Source organism: Nomascus leucogenys, chromosome 2 (genome assembly GCF_006542625.1).
Source record: "Nomascus leucogenys isolate Asia chromosome 2, Asia_NLE_v1, whole genome shotgun sequence".
NCBI classification, from domain to species: Eukaryota; Metazoa; Chordata; class Mammalia; order Primates; family Hylobatidae; genus Nomascus; species Nomascus leucogenys.
Genome location: NC_044382.1, coordinates 142,384,125 through 142,408,659, shown reverse-complemented (window position 1 = coordinate 142,408,659; position 24,535 = coordinate 142,384,125). Strand labels below are relative to the sequence as shown.

General features: G+C 36.6%; 1 protein-coding gene across 3 annotated transcripts in view; it reads right to left on the bottom strand.

The window, feature by feature from the left end:
* CNTNAP4 (contactin associated protein like 4) overlaps positions 1 to 24,535 on the bottom strand; it is a 334,483-nt gene that overhangs the window by 233,930 nt on the left and 76,018 nt on the right. For all 3 annotated transcript variants that reach the window (XM_030819122.1, XM_030819116.1, XM_003259972.4), the window contains exon 2: positions 18,014 to 18,124. Coding sequence is in view for 2 of the 3 variants with exons in the window: in XM_030819116.1 (XP_030674976.1) it covers positions 18,014 to 18,124 (111 nt within the window). In the remaining variant the exon portion in view is untranslated. The remainder of the gene's footprint in view (positions 1 to 18,013; positions 18,125 to 24,535) is intronic.

Below are 24,535 nucleotides of genomic sequence, written 5' to 3'. Positions count from 1 at the left end.
CTCAGTAGGAAACAGATAAAAGGGATGGCTTCTGCCTGTTCACCTTCCCTTTCAAATCCTTTATGTTTTAAGCCTTAAGGGTATGCAACAAGCTTTGTTCCCAAGCTGTGCAGTGATCTGCTTTCTCTTAAGCATTGAGTGACTCATGCCTGTCTGAGCTAGGTGGGAGATGAAGGGTTTGCAGGGATGTCGTGTCTATTTCTACATCATCTCACACACAGAAATAGCCTCTGAGGGAATTATTATTGTCACTTAAGATGTTTTTATCTCATCCTTCCTTGCAGAAATTTATGTGCTCACCTTTCACAACATCAACTAGCATACTGTCATGCAGAAAAGCAGAATCTACTGATCACTTCACACATTACAATGAAAATAATCCACCTCACCCCGCCCCATTCCCCTGTGACCTCAGTTTGATAACCGTCTGCCAACTCTCTTCTGTGAATAAAGCTTCTGGTGAGTGCTTGCCTCATTCCGATCCACAGCATTTTGCAATCTACAACACAATACACCAAATGATCACGAATACTAGAAAAATTCAACCTTTCCATCTGGTTAGCCTTGATGGCTCTTACAGTATGAGCTATCAAGGTTAACCAGATGGAAAGGTTGAGTGTTTTGCTCTTATCTAGGCAGGAGCAGAATTAAAACTCAGAAAATAAGTAGCTCTCATATTGAATAAAGCAGGAGTCGACTAACATTTACTCAGAATATTGCCTCCTGCACGTCCAAAGCCACTAAAAAATATATGGGTTTTGACAGTGTCTTTTGATAGATGGATTTTGCAAATAGCACACTGTACTTTTTCCCAAAGGATAACATTAATAACGAGATGTGTTTTCGCTATTAGAAGTACAACTTTGTACATATGTAGTTCTACTCCCATTATAGAAAAAAATGTATAAAATCCTTATTAAAAAGCACTATTTTGTGTTTTATCTAGAAAAGTTTAACTGTAGTATTAGAGTTTTGTTTGAAGGATAATTAAAAGTCTTGTAAGGGTCATTCTACTTTTTAATCAGAGACATAGTTTGGGGATTAAGAGTGAATGTAACTGACAGGATTATGTCTGTGAGCAGCAAGTCGAAGATAAGGCAGAGTTTTATATGGCCTGGCTACGTGGTGCCCCAACACACTGCCAATTTGCAATAACTGGGAAGGGCTTTTGTTTCATTTTGGCTTTTTTTCCACTAGTTTCTGAGAAAATCTTTCTCAAAACACTACCTGCCCACCAGCTGAAAAAAAAAATAAAATAAACCTCAGAGACTATAGATGACAAAGAATAGGCTTTTTATCATTATTATTATTAATGTTATACTTTAAGTTTTAGGGTGCATGTGCACAACGTGCAGGTTTGTTACATATGTATACATGTGCCATGTTGGTGTGCTGCACCCATTACCTCATCATTTAGCATTAGGTATATCTCCTAATGCTATCCCTCCCCCACCCCCCACCCCCCACCACACAAGAGTCCCCGGTGTGTGATGTTCCCCTTCCTGTGTCCATGTGTTCTCATTGTTCAATTCCCACCTATGAGTGAGAACATGCGGTGTTTGGTTTTCTGTCCTTGCGATAGTTTGCTGAGAATGATGGCTTCCAGCTTCATCCACGTCCCTACAAACAACATGAACTCATCATTTTTTATGGCTGCATGAAAAAATGCTCATCATCACTAGCCATCAGAGAAATGCAAATCAAAACCACAATGAGATACCATCTCACACCAGTTAGAATGGCGATCATTCAAAAGTGAGGAAACAACAAGTGCTGGAGAGAATGTGGAGAAATAGGAACACTTTTACACTGTTGGTGGGACTGTAAACTAGTTCAACCATTGTGGAAGAATAGGCTTTTTTAAAGTAGTAGAAAAGTCACCAAAAAAAAAAAAACCTATAACCCACACAAGCAACAAAAACAAACCCTTTATGGAGGAAGAGATCATCTGATTTTTGAGTTAGTACATCGTATTATTCAAAATGTCTAGTTTTCAACAACAACCAAAAAAATATGATGCATGCAAAAAAAGGAACGTATAGCCCATTCACAGGAGAAATTAATAGAAACTGCCCCTGAGGAAGCAATGATACTGGATCTACTAAACATGGATTTTACATCAGTTATCTTTAACATGCTCAAAGAGCTAAAGGAAACAATGTACAAAGAGTTAATGAAAAAACAGGAGAATGATGTCTCAACAAATAGAGAAGATCAATAAAGAGATATAAATTATGAAAAGGAATGAAATAAACATTCTGGAGTTGCAAAGTACAACAACTGAAATGAATTCACTAGAGGGCTTCAACAACAGATTTGAGCAGAGAGAAGAAATAATCAGTGAATGTGGAGATAGATTGAGAATATTTATTCAAGGAACAGAAAGCATAGTACACACAAGAGACATATCATGGCTATAAGATTAATGATAGCTCTAAGGCCCACTCCAACATCTCATGGGGCCTACATCATGTGTCACTTAGTGGTATGACACGACCTGACCTGGGGACTTCTAACCCTAGCCCAGAGATTTCTCGGTGACAAGACCACCCCAGCACCGATGTAATCCTCATAAACCTTAAAGCTTACCCTTACAAGAATAGTTTAACTTCCTTTAGGAAAGAAACATCTGTTAATGAGTGTAAAGTGAATACAGGTGTAAGAAAGGGGCGTATTCCCAAAACTCTGGGAATGGTCTCCAGACACAGACCTTCCTGGTCAGTCGGTCATCTGACCCCTTGACTGTATCTGGCCCGTGCCACCAACCTGCTCCCACTTTCCATCATGTACGAGTGCTGCCAGAATAAACTGCTCAAACATCAGACAGTATCTAAGACTCACCTTTGACCCAAACTGAACTGAAGTGGAAAATTCATCCCTGGGAAAGCTGGTTGGCTAGGATCACCCAAGATCCCTGAATATGATAAAAAGGAAAAAATACGATAAAAAGAAAAAAATGAACAGAATCTAAGAGACCTATGGAAAACCATCAAGTTTATCAATGTATGCATAACGGAAATCTCAGAAGGATAGGAGACAGAGAATGGCTGAAACAATATTTAAATAAATAATATTATGTCCATCTATTATGTATCAATAAAAGTAGTTTAAAAAGTGAATTATAAAAAAAATAATAATGGCACTTTGGGAGGCTGAGGTGGCCAGATTGCTTGAGCCCAGGGGTTCAAGACCAGCCTAGGCAACATGGCAAAATCCCATCTCTACAAAAAAAGACAAAAATTAGCCTGGCGTGATGGTGTGTGCCTGTGTGGTCCCAGCTACTCAGAAGGCTAAGGCAGGAGGATCACTTGAGCCTAGGAGGTGGAGGCTGCAGTGAGTTGTAACTGCACCACTGCACTCCAGCCTAGGAGACAGAATGACATCCTGTCTCACAAAATAATAACATTGGACCCAAACTTTCCAAATTTGATAAAAGACATGAATCACCACATCCAATACGGTTAAACACAAAGCCAGATAAACCCAAAGAGTTCTACACTGAGACACATTACAATCAAACTGTTCAAAGTCAAAAACAAAGAAAAAATCTTAAAAGCATCAAGTCAGAAGATGTCACCTATAAAGGGTCCTCAACAGCAATTTCTCGGCAGAAACCAGGGTGGCCAAAAGGGAGTGGGATGATATATTTAAAGTGCTGAAAGAAAAATAAAACTATCTGCCAAAAATTCTAAATCTAGTAAAACTACTTTTTTAAATGAAGAAGTGACATTCCCAAATAAGCAAAGCTGAAGGAGTTTATTGCTTGTAGGCCTGTCCAACAGGAAATGCCAAAGGGAGTCCTTTGGACAGAAAGAAAAGGGCGCTAGGCAGTATGCAAAGCCCCATAAAGAACACTGTATGGAAACTACATAAACACAAAAGAAAGTTATATTTTACTGGAGGTTTGTAATTCCCCTTTTCTTCCTATATGATTTAAAAGACAAATGCATAAAACAATAATTACAACTATGTTTCTATGTTAGGGCTTACAATGCTTAAGGATATAATTTGTGAAAATCATACAAAAGAGGAGAGACAAAGCGATACAAAAGCAGAGGTTTTTGTATACCATTAAAGCTAAGGAATATTAATTCAAAATAGATCATTACAAATTTGAGAAATTATTTCTAATTCCCAGACTAATCGCTAAGAAAAAAGAAAAAACTAAAAAGAAAAAACAGGCCGGGCGTGGTAGCTCACGCCTGTAATCTCAGCACTTTGGGAAGCTGAGGCAGGTGGATCATGAGGTCAGGAGATCGAGACCATCCTGGCTAACACTGTGAAACCCTGTCTATATTATAAAATACAAAAAATTAGCCGAGCATGGTGGCGGGCGCCTGTAGTCCCAGCTACTTGGGAGGCTGAGGCAGGAGAATGGTGTGAACCCGGGAGGCAGAGCTTACAGTGAGCCAAGATCATGCCACTGCACTCCAGGCTGGGTGACGGAGTGAGACTTCGTCAAAAAAAAAAAAAGAATAGAAAAAAGAAAAAACAGAAAAATAAATGAGAATGGAATCAAAATGGTATACCACACAAAAAAAAAATCAACTAAACCTATTTTGAACATATTTTGGAACCTGATGAATACAGTGATTTCACAAAATTGTGAAATGCCACCAAATTTTATACTTTACAATGGTTAACTGTACGTTATGTGAATTTCACAATTTTTAAAAACTTGAGTAAAATAATCACTCATCAAATAAAGTCCAATTTTTACAGATCCATCTAGCACAATTGAGATGCTTTTAAAAATTACCACATTCAAATATTCAAATATCCCAGTTCATATATGTTTTATTTGCCCTAAAATTATGCTCATTCCTTATATTTATGACATTTTTCTGAATTTCTATTTCTTACTGTTTTTCACTTATGCTTTTCTGCATCAGTAAGCTATTTATGTATTTTTACTAATCATAGAATTGATGTCATGCAGTGCTAAGAGCAAAAGAGCAAATCTAATAAGTATAAGAAATAGCACACAGATTAAGCAAAGACGGGCTAGCTAAGAGAAACTACACTCTTAGTAAATGGTAGCCAATTCATAAATTATCTTCCAGTTTAATTTGTAAAATGTTTATGAATTTTTACACCTTTTTCTTTGAAACTACCACATTATCTGTTCAACCGCTGCAGAATATTAGCTGGATATTGGCAAGCTCATTCATAAACACCAGTATAGGCAATGGAGATGGGGTTGAAAGTCACGAGCAGGCACACAACAAGGCCACAATGATGCTTTAAATTTTATTTATTGAAGAAAGCCTCAAAACTGCATGGCCCATTATGGTCCTAAATAACCTTGCATAGAAATCAAAGACTGCATTACAGTAGTAGCAATGGAAATATAAAAGGAGTTTAAGAGACAGATTACAAGCCATGGATACATAGAATTTACCACCTTTTTCAGAAGGAGGGATCAAGGGAGAAATAAAAGGTGATTCTAAGAATTTGAAACTATGGTGATTTAAAAAACTACCAGGAACCAGAAAGAAAAATAATTATAAGCAGCAGCTGGTTTGGAGGTGATGTATTTAACTTAAGTTGATAAAGTGAGAAAAAACACCTTGCAGGCAGCTGGAAAATTCTAGCAGGCAATTAAAAATTCCAGGAAGAAGATTGTTGAGATGTGTTTTTGTGTTTTTCCTTTAGCACAAGTGTGGGAAGTGTCTGCACAGGACTTCTCCTGAGGCTCTGGCGAAGGACAGGCACATTTAGGGAGGACATGTACAAAGTCAAGGTCAATGGTGACACTTTGGAAAAACCCACATAAACGTTCTCTTTCTGGCACAGACTGACCTTATTTTTCATTTTAATAAGTCAGATATTTTTATAGCCTATTATAAAAGTCAGTTATATTTTATACAGCCAATTATATAATCTATTTTATGTGTCCCTTTTATTTTATATTGTTACTATTAATTATATATCAATCTTCTAAAAAGAGATCAAAGAAAAAGGTAGCAGAAAATAACAAATAATCCTTACATCACTTAAATGTGGTTTTAAGCTAGCTTTCTATTTAAATTATTACATATTTAAGGCTAATAACTCAATTCCCACTGAGGAAGAAAATCTTTGATAAAATGTCTTACTTGAGAATCAAAAGAAAGACTTTACAAAAATCACACAATTTTTTCTATGCCTTTTCTCCTGGAACTACATCTATAGAGTAGACTTTGAAAGGGTTGCAGTTAAAAATCAAAGGCGATAGTGCATGGGAAGAGATTTTAAATTATAAAACTATAAATAGTAAAGTTATAAACAAATAGAAAGTATTACTACTGCCAGAGCAAACAACTCTTTCCAATGTCATCATACTCAGAATCTAATTAATTGAGAGAACCAGAGAGACAAAGCAAGCTCCACTGAGGCTTTGATGTTTATTTCACAAGCCTCCTGACATTTTGGATAATTATGGATGCCTTCACACCCATCACGCTAACTGTTAAGTGACATTCAGTCCATATTAATTTTTGCACTGCATTTGTTCATTCCTTTCCTTCTCAAATGAGTTTTTACCATATTATACAGGCACACACAAATATTCTTTTCGTATTGCCATTTTGCATTTCATATTAACAAGGCTGAAGTACTTACATGTGGTTTTAACAAACTTTTTATTTTAAAATAGTTTTAGAGTTACAGAAAAGTTGCAAGAATATTACAGAGAGTTCCCAAAGTGCCCTATGCCCAGTCCTCTGTCCTATTAATACCTTACAGGTGCCAGGCACAGTGGCTCACGCCCAGCACTTTGGGCGGCTGAGGCAGGTGGATCACCTGAGGTCAGGAGTTCGAGACCAGCCTGACCAAAATGGAGAAATCCCATCTCTACTACAAATACAAAATTAGCCAGGTGCGGTGGTAGGCACCCATAATCCCAGCTACTCAGGAGGCTGAGGCAGGAGAATCACTTGAACCTCAGAGGTGGAGGTTGCAGTGAGCCCAGATTGCGCTAATGCACTCCAGCATAGGAAACAAGAGCGAACCTCCATCTCAAAAAAAAAAAAAAAAAAACACCTTACAGGCATATGGTACATTTCTCACAACTAATGAATCACTATTGATACATTATTATTGTTGTTATTATTATTAACAAAGGTCCATGCTTTATTTGGATCTCCTTAATTTTTACTAAATGTCCTTTCTGTGTTCCACGATCCCATAAAGGTTACATCATGTTCATTTCATGTTGTTGTGTTTAGTCATGTGATTCATGTTACATTTAGTCATCAAGTCTCAGACTCGTTTTGGTTATGACTGTTTCCGGCTTTCCTTGTTTTTTGACAACCTTAACATTTCTGAGAATGGCTGGTCAGGTATTGTGTAGAAGGTTCTATACTTCCGGTAGGTCTAATGTTTTCCACAGAGGTTGTTGACAGCAGGACCACAGAGGTAAGATGCCATTTTCATTGCATCAAATCAAGGGTACATACTATCAATATAATTTATCACTGATTAGTTTTGATCACCTAGATGAGGTGGTGTTTCTCAGATTTCTCCACTGTAAAGTCCCATAATGTACAGTGTTGAAGCTGTTATACACATCTTACACTTCAGAGGTAGACAATTATGATTTACTTCCTTGAACGGAGAAAATCTACATAAATTATTTGGAATTCTTCTGAACAGGAATCAGTAAGCATTTCATTCCACTTCACTGGGTGATGAGAAGCATGACTTTGAGGCAAAAGTTTGAGTGCTCACATTGAGGAAGTAACCCTACAGGACAGATGTGGCATGCAGGAAGGGGTGAAACAATAATGAGGGAAGGCCAAAGCAAATGTGTTATTGACTTGTACAAAACTACAGGCTATTGGTATCCAATGCCACACACACACTTCTGGAGCAGCCTTATTAGATGCATCTCAGAACTTTCCATTCTGAGAACAAAAGCAGAAAGCTTCTATCCATCAGCTCTCATCCTGTTTGGCACGGTTAGCCTCACAGGCAGGCACTGCTCCTCATCCCTCACCACCAGAATGAGTCCAGTAGACTCCCAGGGGAAGACCATCCATCAGCATCAGGGGAACCATAGGGCAAGAAGCTACAGGGAAGTGATACAGCCCCAGATGAGACCCTATCACACCTGTAGAAAGCTGGACTTGGTCACTGCAATTCTGGCTGAGAGAGAGACAGGGTTTAGAGGATGTAAGTGTCATACAAAAATTGTCCATATCACAGCGCTGGTCACAACAGCAAAGACATGGTATCAACCCAAGTACCCATCAATGATGGATTGAATAAAGAAAATGTGGTATATACACACCATGGAATTCTACACAGCCATAAAAAAACAACAAAACCATTTCCTTTGCAGCAACATGGATACAGCTAGCAACTGTTATCCTAAGACAACTAATACAGAAATAGAAAACCTAATACCACATGTTATCTTGTAAGTGGGAGCTAAAATATTGGGAGCATATGGACCTAAAGTTGGAAACAAAAGACACTGAGGAATACAAGACGGGGAGGCAGTGATGGGGCAGGGGTTGAAAACTACCTATGGATACTATGCTCACTACCCGGGTGACGAATTCAGTCATACCCAAAACCTCAGCGTTATGCAATATACCTTTGTAACAAATCTGCACATGTACCTCTGATTTTAAGATAAAAGTTGGAAAAGAAGACATGTCCAATCCACAATGACACATCTTAATTTTAACCGTCTCTCATATGAGTGAATAACCTTTTTGGGGTTTTTTTTATTTTTTAAATTTTATTATTATTATACTTTAAGTTTTAGGGCACATGTGCACAATGTGCAGGTTTGTTACATATGTATACGTGTGCCATGCTGGTGTGCTGCACCCATTAACTCGTCATTTAGCATTAGGTATATTGGCTAATGCTATTCCTCCCCCCTCCACCTACCCCACAATTGTCCCCAGTGTGTGATGTTCCCCTTCCTGTGTGCATGTGTTCTCATTGTTCAATTCCCACCCATAAGTGAGAACATGCGGTGTTTGTTTTTTTGTCCTTGCCATAGTTTGCTCAGAATGATGGTTTCCAGCTTTATCCACGTCCCTACAAAGGACATGAACTCAACATTTTTTATGGCTGCATAGTATTCCATGGTGTATATGTGCCACATTTCTTAATCCAGTCTATCATTGTTGGACATTTGGGTCGGATCCAAGTCTTTGCTATTGTGAATAGTGCTGCAATAAACATATGTGTGCATGTGTCTTTATAGCAGCATGATTTATAATCCTGTTGCTAGCTTTTCCCATCTCTTAGCAAGATCCATCCATCCCCTGCTGGGGAAGATGCTCAGGACACACACGAATTGGCATCAGGCAAGAAAGCTAGGAGTCCTGGCTTTTGATATTTCTGTGGTTGTGCCACCCACCACACTTTCAGAGCACATGTACATTCCAGCTGAGGGGAGGCATTCTCATTCTGAGGCCCTTCACACATGCACGCTAATATTTTGTTTAGAGCATTTTGCATTTATATTCATGAGACAGAGTGGCTTTTAATTTTCCTTTCTTGTTTGTCCTTGGCAGTGTTTGGTATCAAGGTTATGCTGGCCTCCTTGAACGAGTTAGGGAGTATTTTGACTTTTTTTCTGTTCTCTGGGAGAGAATGTGTAAGATTACCGTCATATCTTCCTTAAATGTGTTTGGAAGAAGTCATATTTGAAGGCATGTTAACTTGTAGTTTTCTTTGTTGAAACATTTTTAATTATAAATTTCTCTCTTATAGGTAGAGAAATATTTTAATCTTTTTTATTCCTTGAGTGCAGTTGTGTAGGTTTTTGAAATATTTTTTCAATTCATTTAAATTCTCAAAATTAGCAGAAAGTTTGTTAAAGTATCCTTCTATTTTTGTCTTATTGATTGTATTATATGCTTGTTTTCCATTTTATTAATTAATGCACTTTGGGTTTTTTCCTTCCTTTTGCTTGCTTTTGGCTTAATTTGTTGTTCTTTTTGTAGTTTTTTGGGATGAATGCATGGATAAATCATTCATATTTAACCTTTTTCCTTTGTAATATTTGTAACTAAGGCCATCAATTATGATCTAATCTGCAACTCACAATTCTGATTTGCAGTATTTTCTTATCATTGAGTTAAAATATTTTCTAATTTCTACTGAGATTTCTTTTGGAGGAATGTATTAAATTCCACACCTTTCTGGCGTTTTAAGTATTCTCTAATTAATGATTTCTAGCTGAATTCCACTATAGCTAGGGTACTTACTCTGTATGATTTCAATCCTTTGAGATATATTGAAACAATTTACGGTCCAGCATAAATTTAGGTAAATGTTCTAAGTATACTTAATAAGAATGTGTATTCTGCAGTTGGAGATATACTACACAGAGTATATAAATAACTACACAGAGTATATAAATATATATTACACACAGTATATAAATATACATTACATATTTTAATTTTTTGTTCAAATATTTCGTATTTTCATTTTTTTGCCTACTTGTTCAATAAGCTACAGAATGATACACATTAACAATAATTTTGTATTTCTATACGTACTGTTTACTTCTATTATTTCTGTCCATTTTCCTTTATATATTTTTAAAACTTTGTTATTTGGTGCAGAAAATGTCAGGCTCACTACATGATATTTCCTTTTTGCGGGGGTCTTTGTCCCTGAGGGCTGGCTGTCTTGGTTTCTCTCAAGTATGTCAAGTAGTTAGTTTACTAGTTTCTGGAAATGTAGCTAACTACTATGGGCTGAATGTTTGTGTCCCAACAAAATTCATAGGCTGAAGCCCTAATCCCCAGTGTGATGGCATTTGGAGAGGAGGCCTTTGGGAGGTAGTTAGGTTTACATTGTCACGAGGGTGGGACACTCATGATATGATTAACGCTCTTTTAAGAAGAGGAAACAGAGAGAGAGAGATCTCTTTCCATGAGTATGTACCAGGCAAGGTCACGTAAGCATAAATTGAGGAGACAGCTGTCAGTAAGCCAGCAAAAGGGCCCTAACAAGACATCAAATCTGCTGCCAGTTGTATGACATAGCAGCTAACATTTCTAAATTAATTATTCATATAGCCAGACACCATGCTAGACTCTACCTTCACCTTGAGGTAAGGCAAAGTCCAAGGTAAAATTTATCCCTCAGAGTTTCCTGAGAGATTATGCCGTGCCTGAGATTTCTGAAATTATTTGGTTTCTTCTTCCTTAACCTGCTTCCCCCATGCTCTGTTTTCTCCTGGCAGCTATGCCCTCATAAATCACTTGTACTTCAGACATTGCTCCAGGCGTGCTTCTAGGAGAGCCCAACCAAAGGCACCCTTGATTACTTAACTCATTGTTTATTCATCGCACCTACATGTAAAATTTTCCTACTCAGCACTCTGAAAATATCAGGTGGATACTAAAAGAAATGTTTATGTATTAGTGATAATGTTTAATTTTGTAAATATATTTTAATTGACCAAATTTGAGCCACTGTATCAATTTCAGTTGGGCCACATTTATATTTTGAATTCCTGTATCTTATGAAAGCTGCAGACATCTCCTAAGGCGGGAGCATCCCGTGTCATCTTGTTTGAGGAAAACTTAGAAGGATAATCTGCCTTAAGGTCCTCCCCTCACCTTCTTATTGAGGGGCCACCAATTTCTCTTACTCACACACTTTAAAGATTTCTAAGAGTTAGAAAGAGAAGATAGCTACATTGCCAGTAGAATATTACACATAAGAAGAGGACATTGTCATAGAATTTAGAGACCCTCAAATTCAATCCTCTACCCAGGAGTGAAAAAAAAGAGAGGTAATGTCATTTCCTTAAGGCCATTCACAATTGAGTATTATAATTTAGTTTTCCTGATTTCAGAACTACACATTACTTAGGATTAGCTACTTGGCACATTCCCATGGATGACACCATCAGATTGATTTAGATCTGAAGACTCTGGGCCATAGAGCAGACAAGGACGATAAAGGGTAAGATGGAAAAAGCACCAAGACTCTGGCAGGGAGATCAGAGAAGCTGGAGCATGTTCTAAGGAAGGGGCCAAGGAGGGAGGGCAATATCTAAAGCCAACAGGGAACCGGCCAGGCAGGTGGACAGTCATCTATGGTGTTAAATCAAATAAATCAATACAAAAATAGAAGGGATTCTATATTAATCTCAGAAGTGGCAGCAAACTCTCCACTGCTTTAAAAAATAGAAGATATCAGCATATTTAGAATAAATGTGTAACCCTTCATTTATTTTTATTTCATCTTCTCAAGGCTAGTATACAAAATACAATTTAATAGTGCAAGTGATACATCACTGATCATAAAATTAATCTGGAACTTTATTTTCCAACCTTTATAAAAATGTTAATGTTTTAGTAAGTTTTTTTTTAAACTTCACAAACTAAATCCAGACTGCTAAGGAAAAAGAAAAAAAAAAGATAAAAATATTTTGTTTGGAATTTATAAATTCTTTATATATTTTTTATTATACTTTAAGTTCTAGCGTACATGTGCACAACATGCAGGTTTGTTACATACGCATACATGTGCCATGTTGGTGTGCTGCACCCATTAACTCGTCATTTACATTAGGTATATCTCCTAATGCTATCCCTCCCCGCTCCCCCCACCCCACAACAGGCCCCGGTGTGTGATGTTCCCCTTCCTGTGTCCATGTGTTCTCATTGTTCAATTCCCACCTATGAGTGAGAACATGCGGTGTTTGGTGTTCTGTCCTTGCAATAGTTTGCTGAGAATGATGGTTTCCAGTTTCAACCATGTCCCTACAAAGGACATGAACTCATCAATTTTTATGGCTGCATGAAAAAATGCTCATCAGGTTCCCCTTTCTCTAGGCTTGAGATTTTTCAATCATGTACAAAAGTTATCTCTTACTCTTTTTTCATACAGAAAGTATTGGTTATTAAATATATTAATACTATCATTTTAAAATTTTAATTATTACAAAGGTTTTTTTTTTTTTTTTTTTTTTGAGACAGAGTCTCGCTCTGTCACCCAGGCTGCAGTGCAGTGGCACGATCTCGGCTCACTACAACCTCCGCCTCCTGGGTTCACGCCATTCTCCTGCCTCAGCCTCTTGAGTAGCTGGGGTTACAGGCACCCGCCACCACGCCCGGCTAATTTTTTGTATTCTTAGTAGAGATGGGGTTTCACCATGTTAGCCAGGATAGTCTTGATCTCCTAACCTCATGATCCTCCTGCTTTGGCCTCCCAAAGTGCTAGGATTACAGGCGTGAGCCACTGCACTTGGCCTATACAGGTTTTTTTTAATATAATACATTTAACACCAGGAAATATCCACCTCAAAAAAAAGCACCTACTATTTTTTATCTTTAGGGATATATCCTCTTAAGCACTGACATGCAACATGCATATCTTGGAAGATTTATTGAAACATAATAGTTGTTCACAAAGAAGCACAACAATTTAGGGCAGTCAAAATTGCCAAACAATGCTATATAGATTGTTATAATTATTGTTATAGAGATCCATCCAAGAATGGGAGTTATCTCTGTCAATTAACCAAGTAAGCTAATTCCTCTAAAGATAAGTGCTTGATTTTAATATCAAATTCTATAGGTACTGAGAAAACATTGCTTAATGTTTATTCAAGCATTTAGAATAGAAGGCTGCAGTTGTGGTTTAAAAAAGAGAAAATGGAAAAATATAGACAAATATACAATTTTTAACATCTGGAAATATTATGACAGACAAATATCTAATTTTTTTAACATCAGAAAACATTCTTATCTTACAGATTATGTGAGTGGAAACACAGTATTTGTCAACTATGGAAACCATCTTTTATATACTTAAAGAGGTGTACATAGGTATGTTTCTACTCACACATACCAATATATTATTTTTGCTTTGGACAATCATTTTATTTACTATTGTATTAGTTTTCCTGTACACAAATATATCAATTTGCAATCACTCATTTCCAAGGTTGTCCAAGTACATTAAAATAAAGACTTACATTCGGATTATAACACTACTAAAAGATGTGGTTTCTTCATATTCTGGATTCTAAATGTACTAAGGACATATTTAGACTATCAAATGGGACACTAGAACCTGTTTGAACTCCACGTTGACAACACTAAGAGTCAATGCATGCTTAACTTAAAATTGCTCATTAAAATTTAAGCTATACTGAAACTCCAACTATGAAAGTACTATACAGCTATCTTTCCTGGATAACCTTATCTCTATTCCTGGATTCCTGTTGGATGGTTGATCGGATTCAAGAGTCACATGCCTAATCTCTTTAGCAAAATCTGTCTAACCCATCCTTGATGTTCTCTTCAGAGCATGCAACATTTCCCATCTTCTGCAATATGAATAGGCCAAGAATGTTCCAAACCATCAAGTCCGATTGCCTTTTTTGCTTAAGTTTCTTTCTCAATGTATTTCTTCCCTCATACATTTTGCTATAAGCTTCAAGGAGAAATAAAGGTATACCTTTTCTATTTTGCCTGGAAGGCTCCTCAGGTAATTATCTAAATTCATTGCTTACAAGTTCTAATCTCTACCCAGCATTAGAACACAATTCAACCAAATTTTCTACCACTTTTTAACAAGGATTGCTTTCCCTCCTATGTCCAGTAACATGATCCTCTTTTCTTTCTGAACCCTTGCCAGATACACTTTAAATCTCTGTATTTACACCAACAGTCTTTTGAAGGCAATCTAAGTTTTTCTATCATGTGCCTCAAAATTCTTCCAACCTTTGCTCATTACTCAATTCCAAAGCCACTTCCATATTTTAAGGTATTTATTCCAGTGGCACTAAACTTCTAGTAACAAAATCTGTATTTGTTTTCAAGGGCTGCAGTAACAAAGTACTACAAACAGGGCATCTTAAAAGAATGCAAATTTATTCTCTCACAGTTCTGGAAACTAGAAGTCTGAAATCAAGAGGTCCACAGGCAGGGCCATACTCCCTCTGTAGGCTTAGAGAAGAATCCCTCTTTGCCTCTCTCTAACTTCTGATGTTTGCTGGCAATCCCTCGCATTTCTTGGTTTGCAGCTGTATCACTCCAACCTCTGCTTCCATCTTCACCTGGTCTACTCTGTCTTTCCTGTCTCTGTATATCTCCAAATCTCACACTCCTTATAAGGACAGGGGTCATTGGATTTAGCCCCCCACCCCTTAATCCAGTATGGCCTCATCTTAACTTGATGATATCTGATAAGACCCTATGTCCAAATAAGGTCACCTTCATCGGTATTTGGGTTAGGATTTCAATCTTTTAGGAGGACACGATTCAACCCATAACAGCACATATGTGGCAAAATTAAATTAGCATACTTCAAATGGAAAATATGTTTAATGGTAATCCTCCCCTCTCCTCCCCTCCCTCTCTCTCTTTTGAGACAGAGTCTCACTCTGTCACCCTGGAGTGCAACAGCACAATCTTGGCTCACATTACCTCCAACCCCTGGGTTCAAGCGATTCTCATGCCTCAGCATTTTGGATAGCTAGGGCCGAGGGTGTACACCACCATGACTGGCTAACTTTTTTGTATTTGTAGTAGAGACAGAGTTTTGCCATGTTGCCCAGGCTGATCTCAAACTCCTGAGCTCAAGTAATCCTCCTGCCTCAGACTTTCAAAGTGCTAGGATTACAGATGTGAGCCACTTTTAGTAGCAATGGTAGCCTTTTTCTGATCCCCTTCCCTCATTACTAGGGCCCTACTCATTTTCACAGTATTACCCTTGACACTTCTTATCCCACAGATGGAAAATAAGTGGGTAACTTTCTCATTTTTTTGGTCTATTCTTTGGCTCTAAGTTTTCATAATTCTGTAGGAAAGAGGTCATTCTGTGTATCTAAGATACTAGGACCTTTATTTGCTGGTTTAGTTTATTTACATATGACTGCAGACTTGGCTGAAAACTTTTTCCTAGCCTGACTGAAATATTATGAGAAATGTTTCAATACTAGAAATAAAGTAGAGCCTTTAATAAATCACTGAAAATCTGATGTTCCTTTGTGAAAACTTCATGTAATTAATAGGGGAAAAAAAGAAAAACTAAATCAGAAAGAAAAATGTAATCAAGTAGGTTTACAACCAGCAAAAGATAATTAAAATGATCCTGTTTTATGTCTCGGTTTCATTAACATGTAAATGAGATTCGTGAAGTTTGATATTGTGTTTTACCAAGAGCCATAGAAATGAATTAAGAATGAAAATGAGTCCCACTGATGGAGACTCCTGATGAGTATATAAATTAATGAAAAATATGATTTGATCTAATTAATAACATATATTTTTGTGATGTATTGAACCTCAACAAAGGAAATCTAGATAAATAGGTAAATTAAAATGTTGTGTTCCTTTCACAGGCCCACATTCTGTGAAAGCTTTTATAACTCAAATGAAGTGGTGGTAAATGTCAAACTCTGCTTTTCTTTATAAAGAAGCACAGAATGGAGACCTTATTCTAGGATTAGCATTGCAATAACAGCATTCCTCCTGGTGGGTCCATAGGTACAGGGTCTGGAATGGCCATCAGAGAGGCTACGCAAGTCCCCTGATGGGTCAGGGACTCAGAATTGCAAAGAGGAAGAGACAGTCCTGTGTGACCAATAACTCTCACTGCAAGTCACTCAAAAGGAGAAGGCTAGCATTATCTACACAAATATATTCAAGCAACCCCCAATTTCTCATCTGATAGAAGGATCTCAGTTCTCACTCTCCATTGATACCTTCACATTCAGAAGAACACAAAAGTAGGTATCTCCAATAATATGAAATGAAATTTTAAAATAAATTTAAGCTTAAAATTGTGTTAAAGTGTTATATCTATATTGTAATGAGAACTATGTGCGATATATATTATGTATACCAGATGGCAAAATACACACACACACACACACACACACACACACACACACGTATTTGTCATGTCCAATGTTCAGTGTGCTCAAGCATTAAGCACATATTAAGGATAACATCCAAGAGTAAAATTAGAAGTGACTGACTGATGTTGCCATGAGAGGAGGAGAATAAATGAGAGAAACAACAACATCATGCATTAAAACTTTTTATGATTGTTAAAATGTTTTCTGTATTAGTATTGCCAAGTGTGTTTTCCTCCAGTGCATGTGCAGATGAATTTTACCCCAGCATGTTATGAAAAGAGATCACAGTGATACTCTGTCTCTAAGTACACAGTGTTTTTGAAATTCTGTCTTATTTCTACAGCAAGGTGCCATTTAATTATCTTCAGTTTCCTTTTAACATATTCAAGTGATCACACACAAACTAAGATGAACTGTTTTTTGTTTTTTTTTTTTTTTTGAGACAGGGTCTCTCTGTCGCCCAGGCGCTAGTTCAGTGGCACAATCATAGCTCACTGTAGTCTCCAACTTCTGAGTTCAGTGATGCTCCTGCTTCAGCCATAGCTGAGACTACAGGCATGCACCACATGCAAATTTATTTTTTATTATTTTGTAGAGACAAAGTCTTGCTGTGTTGCCCAGGCTGGTCTCGAACTCCTCACCTCAAGTGATCTTCCCACCTCAGCCTCCTAAAGTGTTGGCATTATACGCATGAACCACCACACCTGGCTGAGTACTCCTAAAGGACCATGAAAATCTTATTATGTTCCTATTCTTCAGCTGATAAGAAAATCATGTCAACCACATTGAGAATTCAAAACACTGAGGGATTGTTATTTTTAAATAATTAGCGTTTTTGAAAATTACTTCTTTAACTTGAAACTGAAGGCCAATTAAGGTTTCATCACTAATGTGTCCATAAGGATTGCATATTATTGTAGAAAATATTTAGTAAGATATATAAAAAGCTTGTCAGATGGAAGGAACTCAATTCTTTGTAATATATGATGTATCCCTTTCACATTCCAGAACAAAAGCTAGATGTCACATACATCTCATAAGTTTTAACCATTTGCTTATTTAGAAATTTACTTTCTTTTACAATGTATCATTCATAATGATTGTATGCAAAGATAATGAAAAACTAGTGAGATTTTCTATGGGCCAGTCTGAGGAGAAAAGCAGACTTACCATCTCTTCTATTCAGCCTTGCAAATCCAGGACCATGACTGCTGGAGAGCTCAGAAGAACTGCTGAAGGATGCCTGAGGCAAGGCAGACACAAGAGGATCATCACAGTCATCTGCCAGGAGGAACAATGCCACGTTAGGGTTAGTTAGTGCTGATGGCTTTCATGCAATCAATAGACAAGACAACAAATAAGTAAAACAACAACAACAAAAACTAGGATCTAAGATCTCTAAAAATACACCTACTACTTATAGGGGCTATTCTACTAGAAGTCTAGTAAGTTCAATGAGAAAAGAAAAAACTTAAAGACAGGAGAATATGAAAATATTTTAAAAATCATAAAATTATATAATAAAACAATATCTTAAGGTAGAAAAGGTTATACTTCATTATAAAAGATTCACAAATTTAACTGTATGAAAATTAAATACTTAAGGTTTTCAAGACACTGCAAAGAAATTAAAAAGAAAACTCACAAAATGGAGAAAGTACTTGAAAAACCTATAACCTAGTATACAATTAGTATTCCAAATAAAGGAAAATAAAATACAGAATAAAGTAACAAAAACCACCTTTAAACCTTGACACACATTAACAAAAATAACACAAGGCATGATCAGACTTCACAGCACAGCCTGGCGTGGTGGCTCACACCTGTAGTCCCAGCACTTTGGGAGGCTGAGGCAGGCGGATTACTTGAGGTCAGGAGTTCAAGACAAGTCTGGCCAACATGGTAAAACCCCATCTCTACTAGAAATAAATTAACAGGGCGTGGTGGCACATGCCTGTAGTATTAGCTGCTAGGGAGGCTGAGGCAGGAGAATCGCTTCAACCCGAGAGGCAGAGGTTGCAGTGAGCCGAGATCACACCACTGCACTGCACTCCAGCCTGGGTGACAGAGTAAGACTCTGTCTCAAAAAACAGACTTCACAGCACAGACCCTATATAAATTGATCCTCAAACTTATCAGCAAAAAGAGGTGTAAACTGGGACTACAAAAGGATACTAGTTTACAGACAGTAGACTAGCAAAATGTAGGCAAAAAGAAGCTCTGACACATTGCTCGTGGGAGTATAAACTTGAGCAACTACTTTTATAAAAACGGCTTGTCATTAGACGTATATTTGAACTTTCCCATACCCTATGTTCCACCAGTCCCTTTGATATACGTAGGTCCTTCTATGATGAACCCCCAGTCTCAAGGAGTTTTGTCTTTTTACCCAAAGGTAATATACAAATACTAGTAATTTTGTGTCCCATGAAAATAAAAAAAGTACTCAGAGGAGCTTGCATTTATGCACCAGCAGACATGTATGATTTCTAGCAACATTGCTCATAATAGCAAAAAAAAAAAAAAAAAATTAACGACCAGCTGTCCAATGGCCAAAGAACAAATAAAACATAGTGCTTTTCACAATAGAATAATACACACCAGTGAAGGAAACAACACCACAAAACAAAATAGTTGAATCTTAGAAGCAACATTTTTGAGGAAAACAAAATCGTTATAAAATAATATACAGTATGTTGATCGTTTTGAGAATCTTAAAAAGCCAAGCTAAGTAATACTGTATGTTGTTTAGGGACATATATAAGTTCAAAAAACTACTTTTACAAAAAGAAATAAAAATTATAAAATTCAGGATCTTGGTTACCTTGAGAGAAAAGCAGAATCAACATAAATTTACACGGTTTTAATGTGATGGAATGCTCTAATTGGGGGTAGGTGGTGTCAGAGATGTTAGAACCAGAGTGACTCCATCTTGAGTGAGGGCCTGGAAAATGAGGCTGAGACTTGGTGGGCTGCATTCCCAGAAAGTTACGTATTCCTAGCCTCTAGATGCTTACGGTTAAGGGAACAGATTGATAACGTTTACTGAACAGACACAGACTTAGGCGTGTCCTGATACCCCAATAACTTGAGAATAAAAGCATTCCTAATTTTGCTTTAAAGATATTAATTGATTCTTGCAACATATGGTAATTAAGAAAAGTAATCCTTTATCACAAACCCTTGTAGCAGAGCTCATCTCCCCATGATCTTTTCTAATCATATATACACATACACACACACACATATATATATACACATACACACATATATATACACACACAGGTATTTGTACCAAGGGTGGATGCATTATTCCTCTTACTTTCAGGAATGCCCTACTCTGTCTATCGAATCACTGAACTTTCACCACTTTACTTTTTTAATAAGCTTGCTTTTGCTTTGCACTGCGGACTCACCCTGAATTCTTTCTTGTGCAAGATCCAAGAACCCTTTCTTGGGCTCTGGATTGGGACCCCTTTGTGGTAATAGTGGCATAGTCACAGGCTTATAATTATGATGTTTCATATAAAATATATTACACATGCACATACATTTACATACGTATCAATATGTACATATACATATTAATGTACATACATATCTATCGTCTATCTACCCTTTCATGTGAATCACATATATTGCTTTTAATATTAAAATATAAAGCACAAACAGCGAGGGAAAGTATAATAATCTCATGTGTATCACGAAATCCATACATGTTTAATTTATTCAGCCAATTCTTCATTCGATGTCATCTTTAAAGCATTTGCCTTTTATTTTATACTTTTAAGTTGTTCCCATTTTTGCACTAATCAGAAAAATATTTCTCTCCTATTTAGTTTTTAACATATACATTCCATAATTTAAAATTATACAGGGTTATTGTCGCAAATGTTTTCATTAATGGTGAGCAATTATTTAAATAAATGTAAGAATTATCTAGATTCACCTGAAATTTTATTAAATTTATTATACCTGAACCTAATTTGTTCTTGAATGCCTTTCCCAAGAGCTTACCTGAGGTAGTATTTTACTTTTCAAGATTGTCTCATTTTCATTCAAAGTCTACTTTTTCTTACTCTTACCTTAAATTCTTTCACCATTACAACAGACAGTTCCTGCATGTCTATCGACTAGCTTACGTACTAACGCCAGCCAATCCAGTTGTAATTCAAGAATAAGGAATGTAGACATAAAAAGATATACAACCCATGGACTTACAGGCAACAACAAAAATGTTTTAGTATGCTGTGGAAACTGTGGCGTGTATGTTTACACACACAAGAGAGTGCATTACATATATGGGAGGAGGGTGCATATGTGGGTGTCTGATTACTAGAACTAGGGATTTTTAAAATCATTTTCAGCATGCAGGTGTAAGTGTGGTGAAAAGGGTGTTTAATTGCAATTCACAATCAATTATGTAGATTGAGATCGATGTTTTGGCTGTAATGCCTCTCTGGTACAACCACTCTAGCGAACATATAATTATTGTTCATTTGTTTTTGCCAACTATAAATTAAGAATCAATATTGTCCTACCTCTAGCTTTAAAAGAGTGGAATTAAAACAAAAGAAGGGGTATTTTTTTCCATTTGTGGGGAGAAAAACATGTAACATGGAAAACGGAAGGGCACACAGGGGGCTTGTGATATTTGGTCAAGTTTTGGTTGTTGGCCTTGGTGGTTACACGGCATTTTTATTATTTACCATGAGCATACACCTGCCCCTACAATCTGTTGTATGTTTATTTAACAATGATATATTGTAGTTATTCTTACACAACTAATAATAACTAAGACACATTTAGAGAACACTCTGTGCTAGGAAGTTATAATCCTGCCACACATAGTAACTGATCTTGACCCCTCCTTCTTGATATATTAATGTTACTCTCTTACAGATGAGATCATTGAACACAGTTCGATTAATTTGCTCTTCTCATTGTGGTAGAACCATATCTATAACGCGAGTTGGGGTCCAGAATCCACTATGTAAGAATACCATGACTATAATGATTATTTCTTTAGGTTTGATGTGTAGGAATTCCATCACACACCATAATAACATGAATAAATTCTCTCAAGGAGTGTGTACTCCAGTTCCAGGTTTGTCATGCTATTTTTTTTATTTCCCATTTGGTCTTCAATAGTCTTGACAACAGAGGAAGGGAACCTCAAACAGTAATAATCAGTCTGGAGTAAACATGATATTTTTCTCTACATAATAAATTAAATTGGAATTCTGGATTAAGCATAAGTCTCCTGAGTTTAATTCCAGAAAACCAGTTTTCTCTGACTGCACCAATAAAACACAGCATCTAGACTTGCAAAGCTAAGGACCACATTCCAGTTCAGAGGCCCTCAACCAGAGGTAATTTCACCCTACTGCTCCCCACTTCCAAGAAGTATGAGCAATATCTGAAGACACTTTTGTCATCACAACTAAGAGAGGATACTTCTGGCATCTACTGGGTTGAATCCAGGAGTGCTGTTAAACATTCGACAAAACACAGGGTAGCCTTCCACCACAAAGAATGCTCTGGTCTCAAATGTCAATAGTGCCAAGGTTGAGAAACAATATTCTAGAATCTGGTAAAGCAACTCAGCAAACTGGTATTCTCCTGGAGTAATCTCACAGCTAGAACTTTCAATGATTATTAGCTCTAATTTACAGCTAATTTTCAGATGCAAATAAAGATGATTCAGTGCAGGTGAGTATACAGGCATTTAAGTAGGGGGCTTTTCAAATTGGAAATAACATTTTAGCTATTTCAGCCTAAAACATAGTTCCATTTTTTAAAAATTAAGTGCTATATCAGATTGGCATATCATCCTGCTCCTTCTACTGCTGAGCCACAGGCAAGATTCTTGGTAAAAAGGGGCACAGGAGACCATGGACGTCTCCATTCACTAGTGAAATTTAGTAATCGAGTAACCAAACATTTCCTGGAAGTTTATACAATTAAAAATGCAGCTGGGTATGTTGAGTTCATCATTGTTTCCTTCAATTAGAGAAGAAATGAACATCACTCTCATTACTCCATGCTTATTCAAAATTGTATTACATTTTATTTGACTTTTCTCAGTCATATTAGAATTTCCACATTAACCTTGATATCAGTTGGAAATAGTAAAACAATAGCTTTAGTTTTTTCATTAAAAATGTATGTATACTAGTTACATCTACAATATGTTTTAATGAATTCTGTTAGAATATCCACACTAGAAAAAAATATGCTGAGTCATTTTCATACACATACACCATATACATACAAATCTATGGGTTTCCATTCAATATCTCACAAAAGTCACCATTTACTCTTTACATGAAAGAAAAACTTACTATTGTCATTAAAAAGTAAATGGCAAATTAGATCTCTGGCAGATCGTATATACAGAAAAACTCAATAGCCTCCTTCACTATAGCTTGCATCTTTATTGATGCAAGGTATACTGAAAATATTTTAATATAGCTCAATTAATGAAAATTTTATTTTACAAACGGCTTTAATGCATAATTCTCATAAGCAAATAAAAGTTGTTCAGTTTTTAATAAAAGTAATTCAATTTTCTTAATCTGTGTGTAATACTACCTGTACTAAGATAATAGGTATATATTATTAGGTGCTACATTCTCAGTGCTTTACATGAATTAACTCATTTGATACTGATAAACACCCAATATATTTGATAATATTAACTCTAGGGACACTTGAGGAAAAAAGATCACAGGAATTAAATAATTATTAAATAATTAAATTAGGAAAATTAAACAATTTACCTAAGGACCCATGACTAATAGGTGGTAGAAAGTGTATTTAAACCCAGGCAATACGGTGCCAGATCTTCTATTCTGAGCCAGTACTTTGTTGAAACAAGTACTGGTGACCTGAAATATACTTGTCAAAAAAAAAAAAAAAATAGGGCTGATTTTCAGCAGTATTCAGCTTAGTTGCCACTGAGTAGTCATCTTCTCAGTTATTTGGAAGACATGTCAAAATTAGTGGCATGCCTGCTAATGAATCATATGTCCCATAAAAATATGCATTGGAGAATAGGCTAGAATAGATAGAATAGGCAGCAAACATAATTTAAATCATCAAAAATCATCATACACCAGAGGCAGGGTGAGACCTTTGACAGGAAGCTTTGGAAAGATCGGAGTCTCGTTCCCATCAGAAAACAGTTTATTTAGACCTATTCCAAATATTCCATTGACAGATTCAGGATTAAAGAACGGCCTTCCCTTCAAGAAATCTATTTTCTTGAACAAAACATTTTATTCCAATCTATATTACAATTTCCATCCAGTTAAAATTGGAAATCATCAACATATTTAAGAAAGTATGGAATTATGTTTGCATGTATCAAAAATTATTATTTGTAAGTCAAGATTTCATTCAGAAATTTTGACAATGACATTGTTATCTAACCATAAACCCAGTCTGGGCTACTGCTACAAATTTCAGGTTCACTTCAGGATCCCAGGTGAAGTCTTGTCTCCTCGCCCTAGCATGACACACAACCCAGTACCTGATGTACCTCTGTTTCCTGCCCAGTGAGAGACTGAATACACAAATGGGAAATGGCCAGTCTACATGCAAAAAACAGAACCTGTAGTAACTAGCCCAGGAAGCCAACCTACTATCTACAGGAGCCAGTCCAGGAAGCCAGACTTCTCTCTGAAGCAA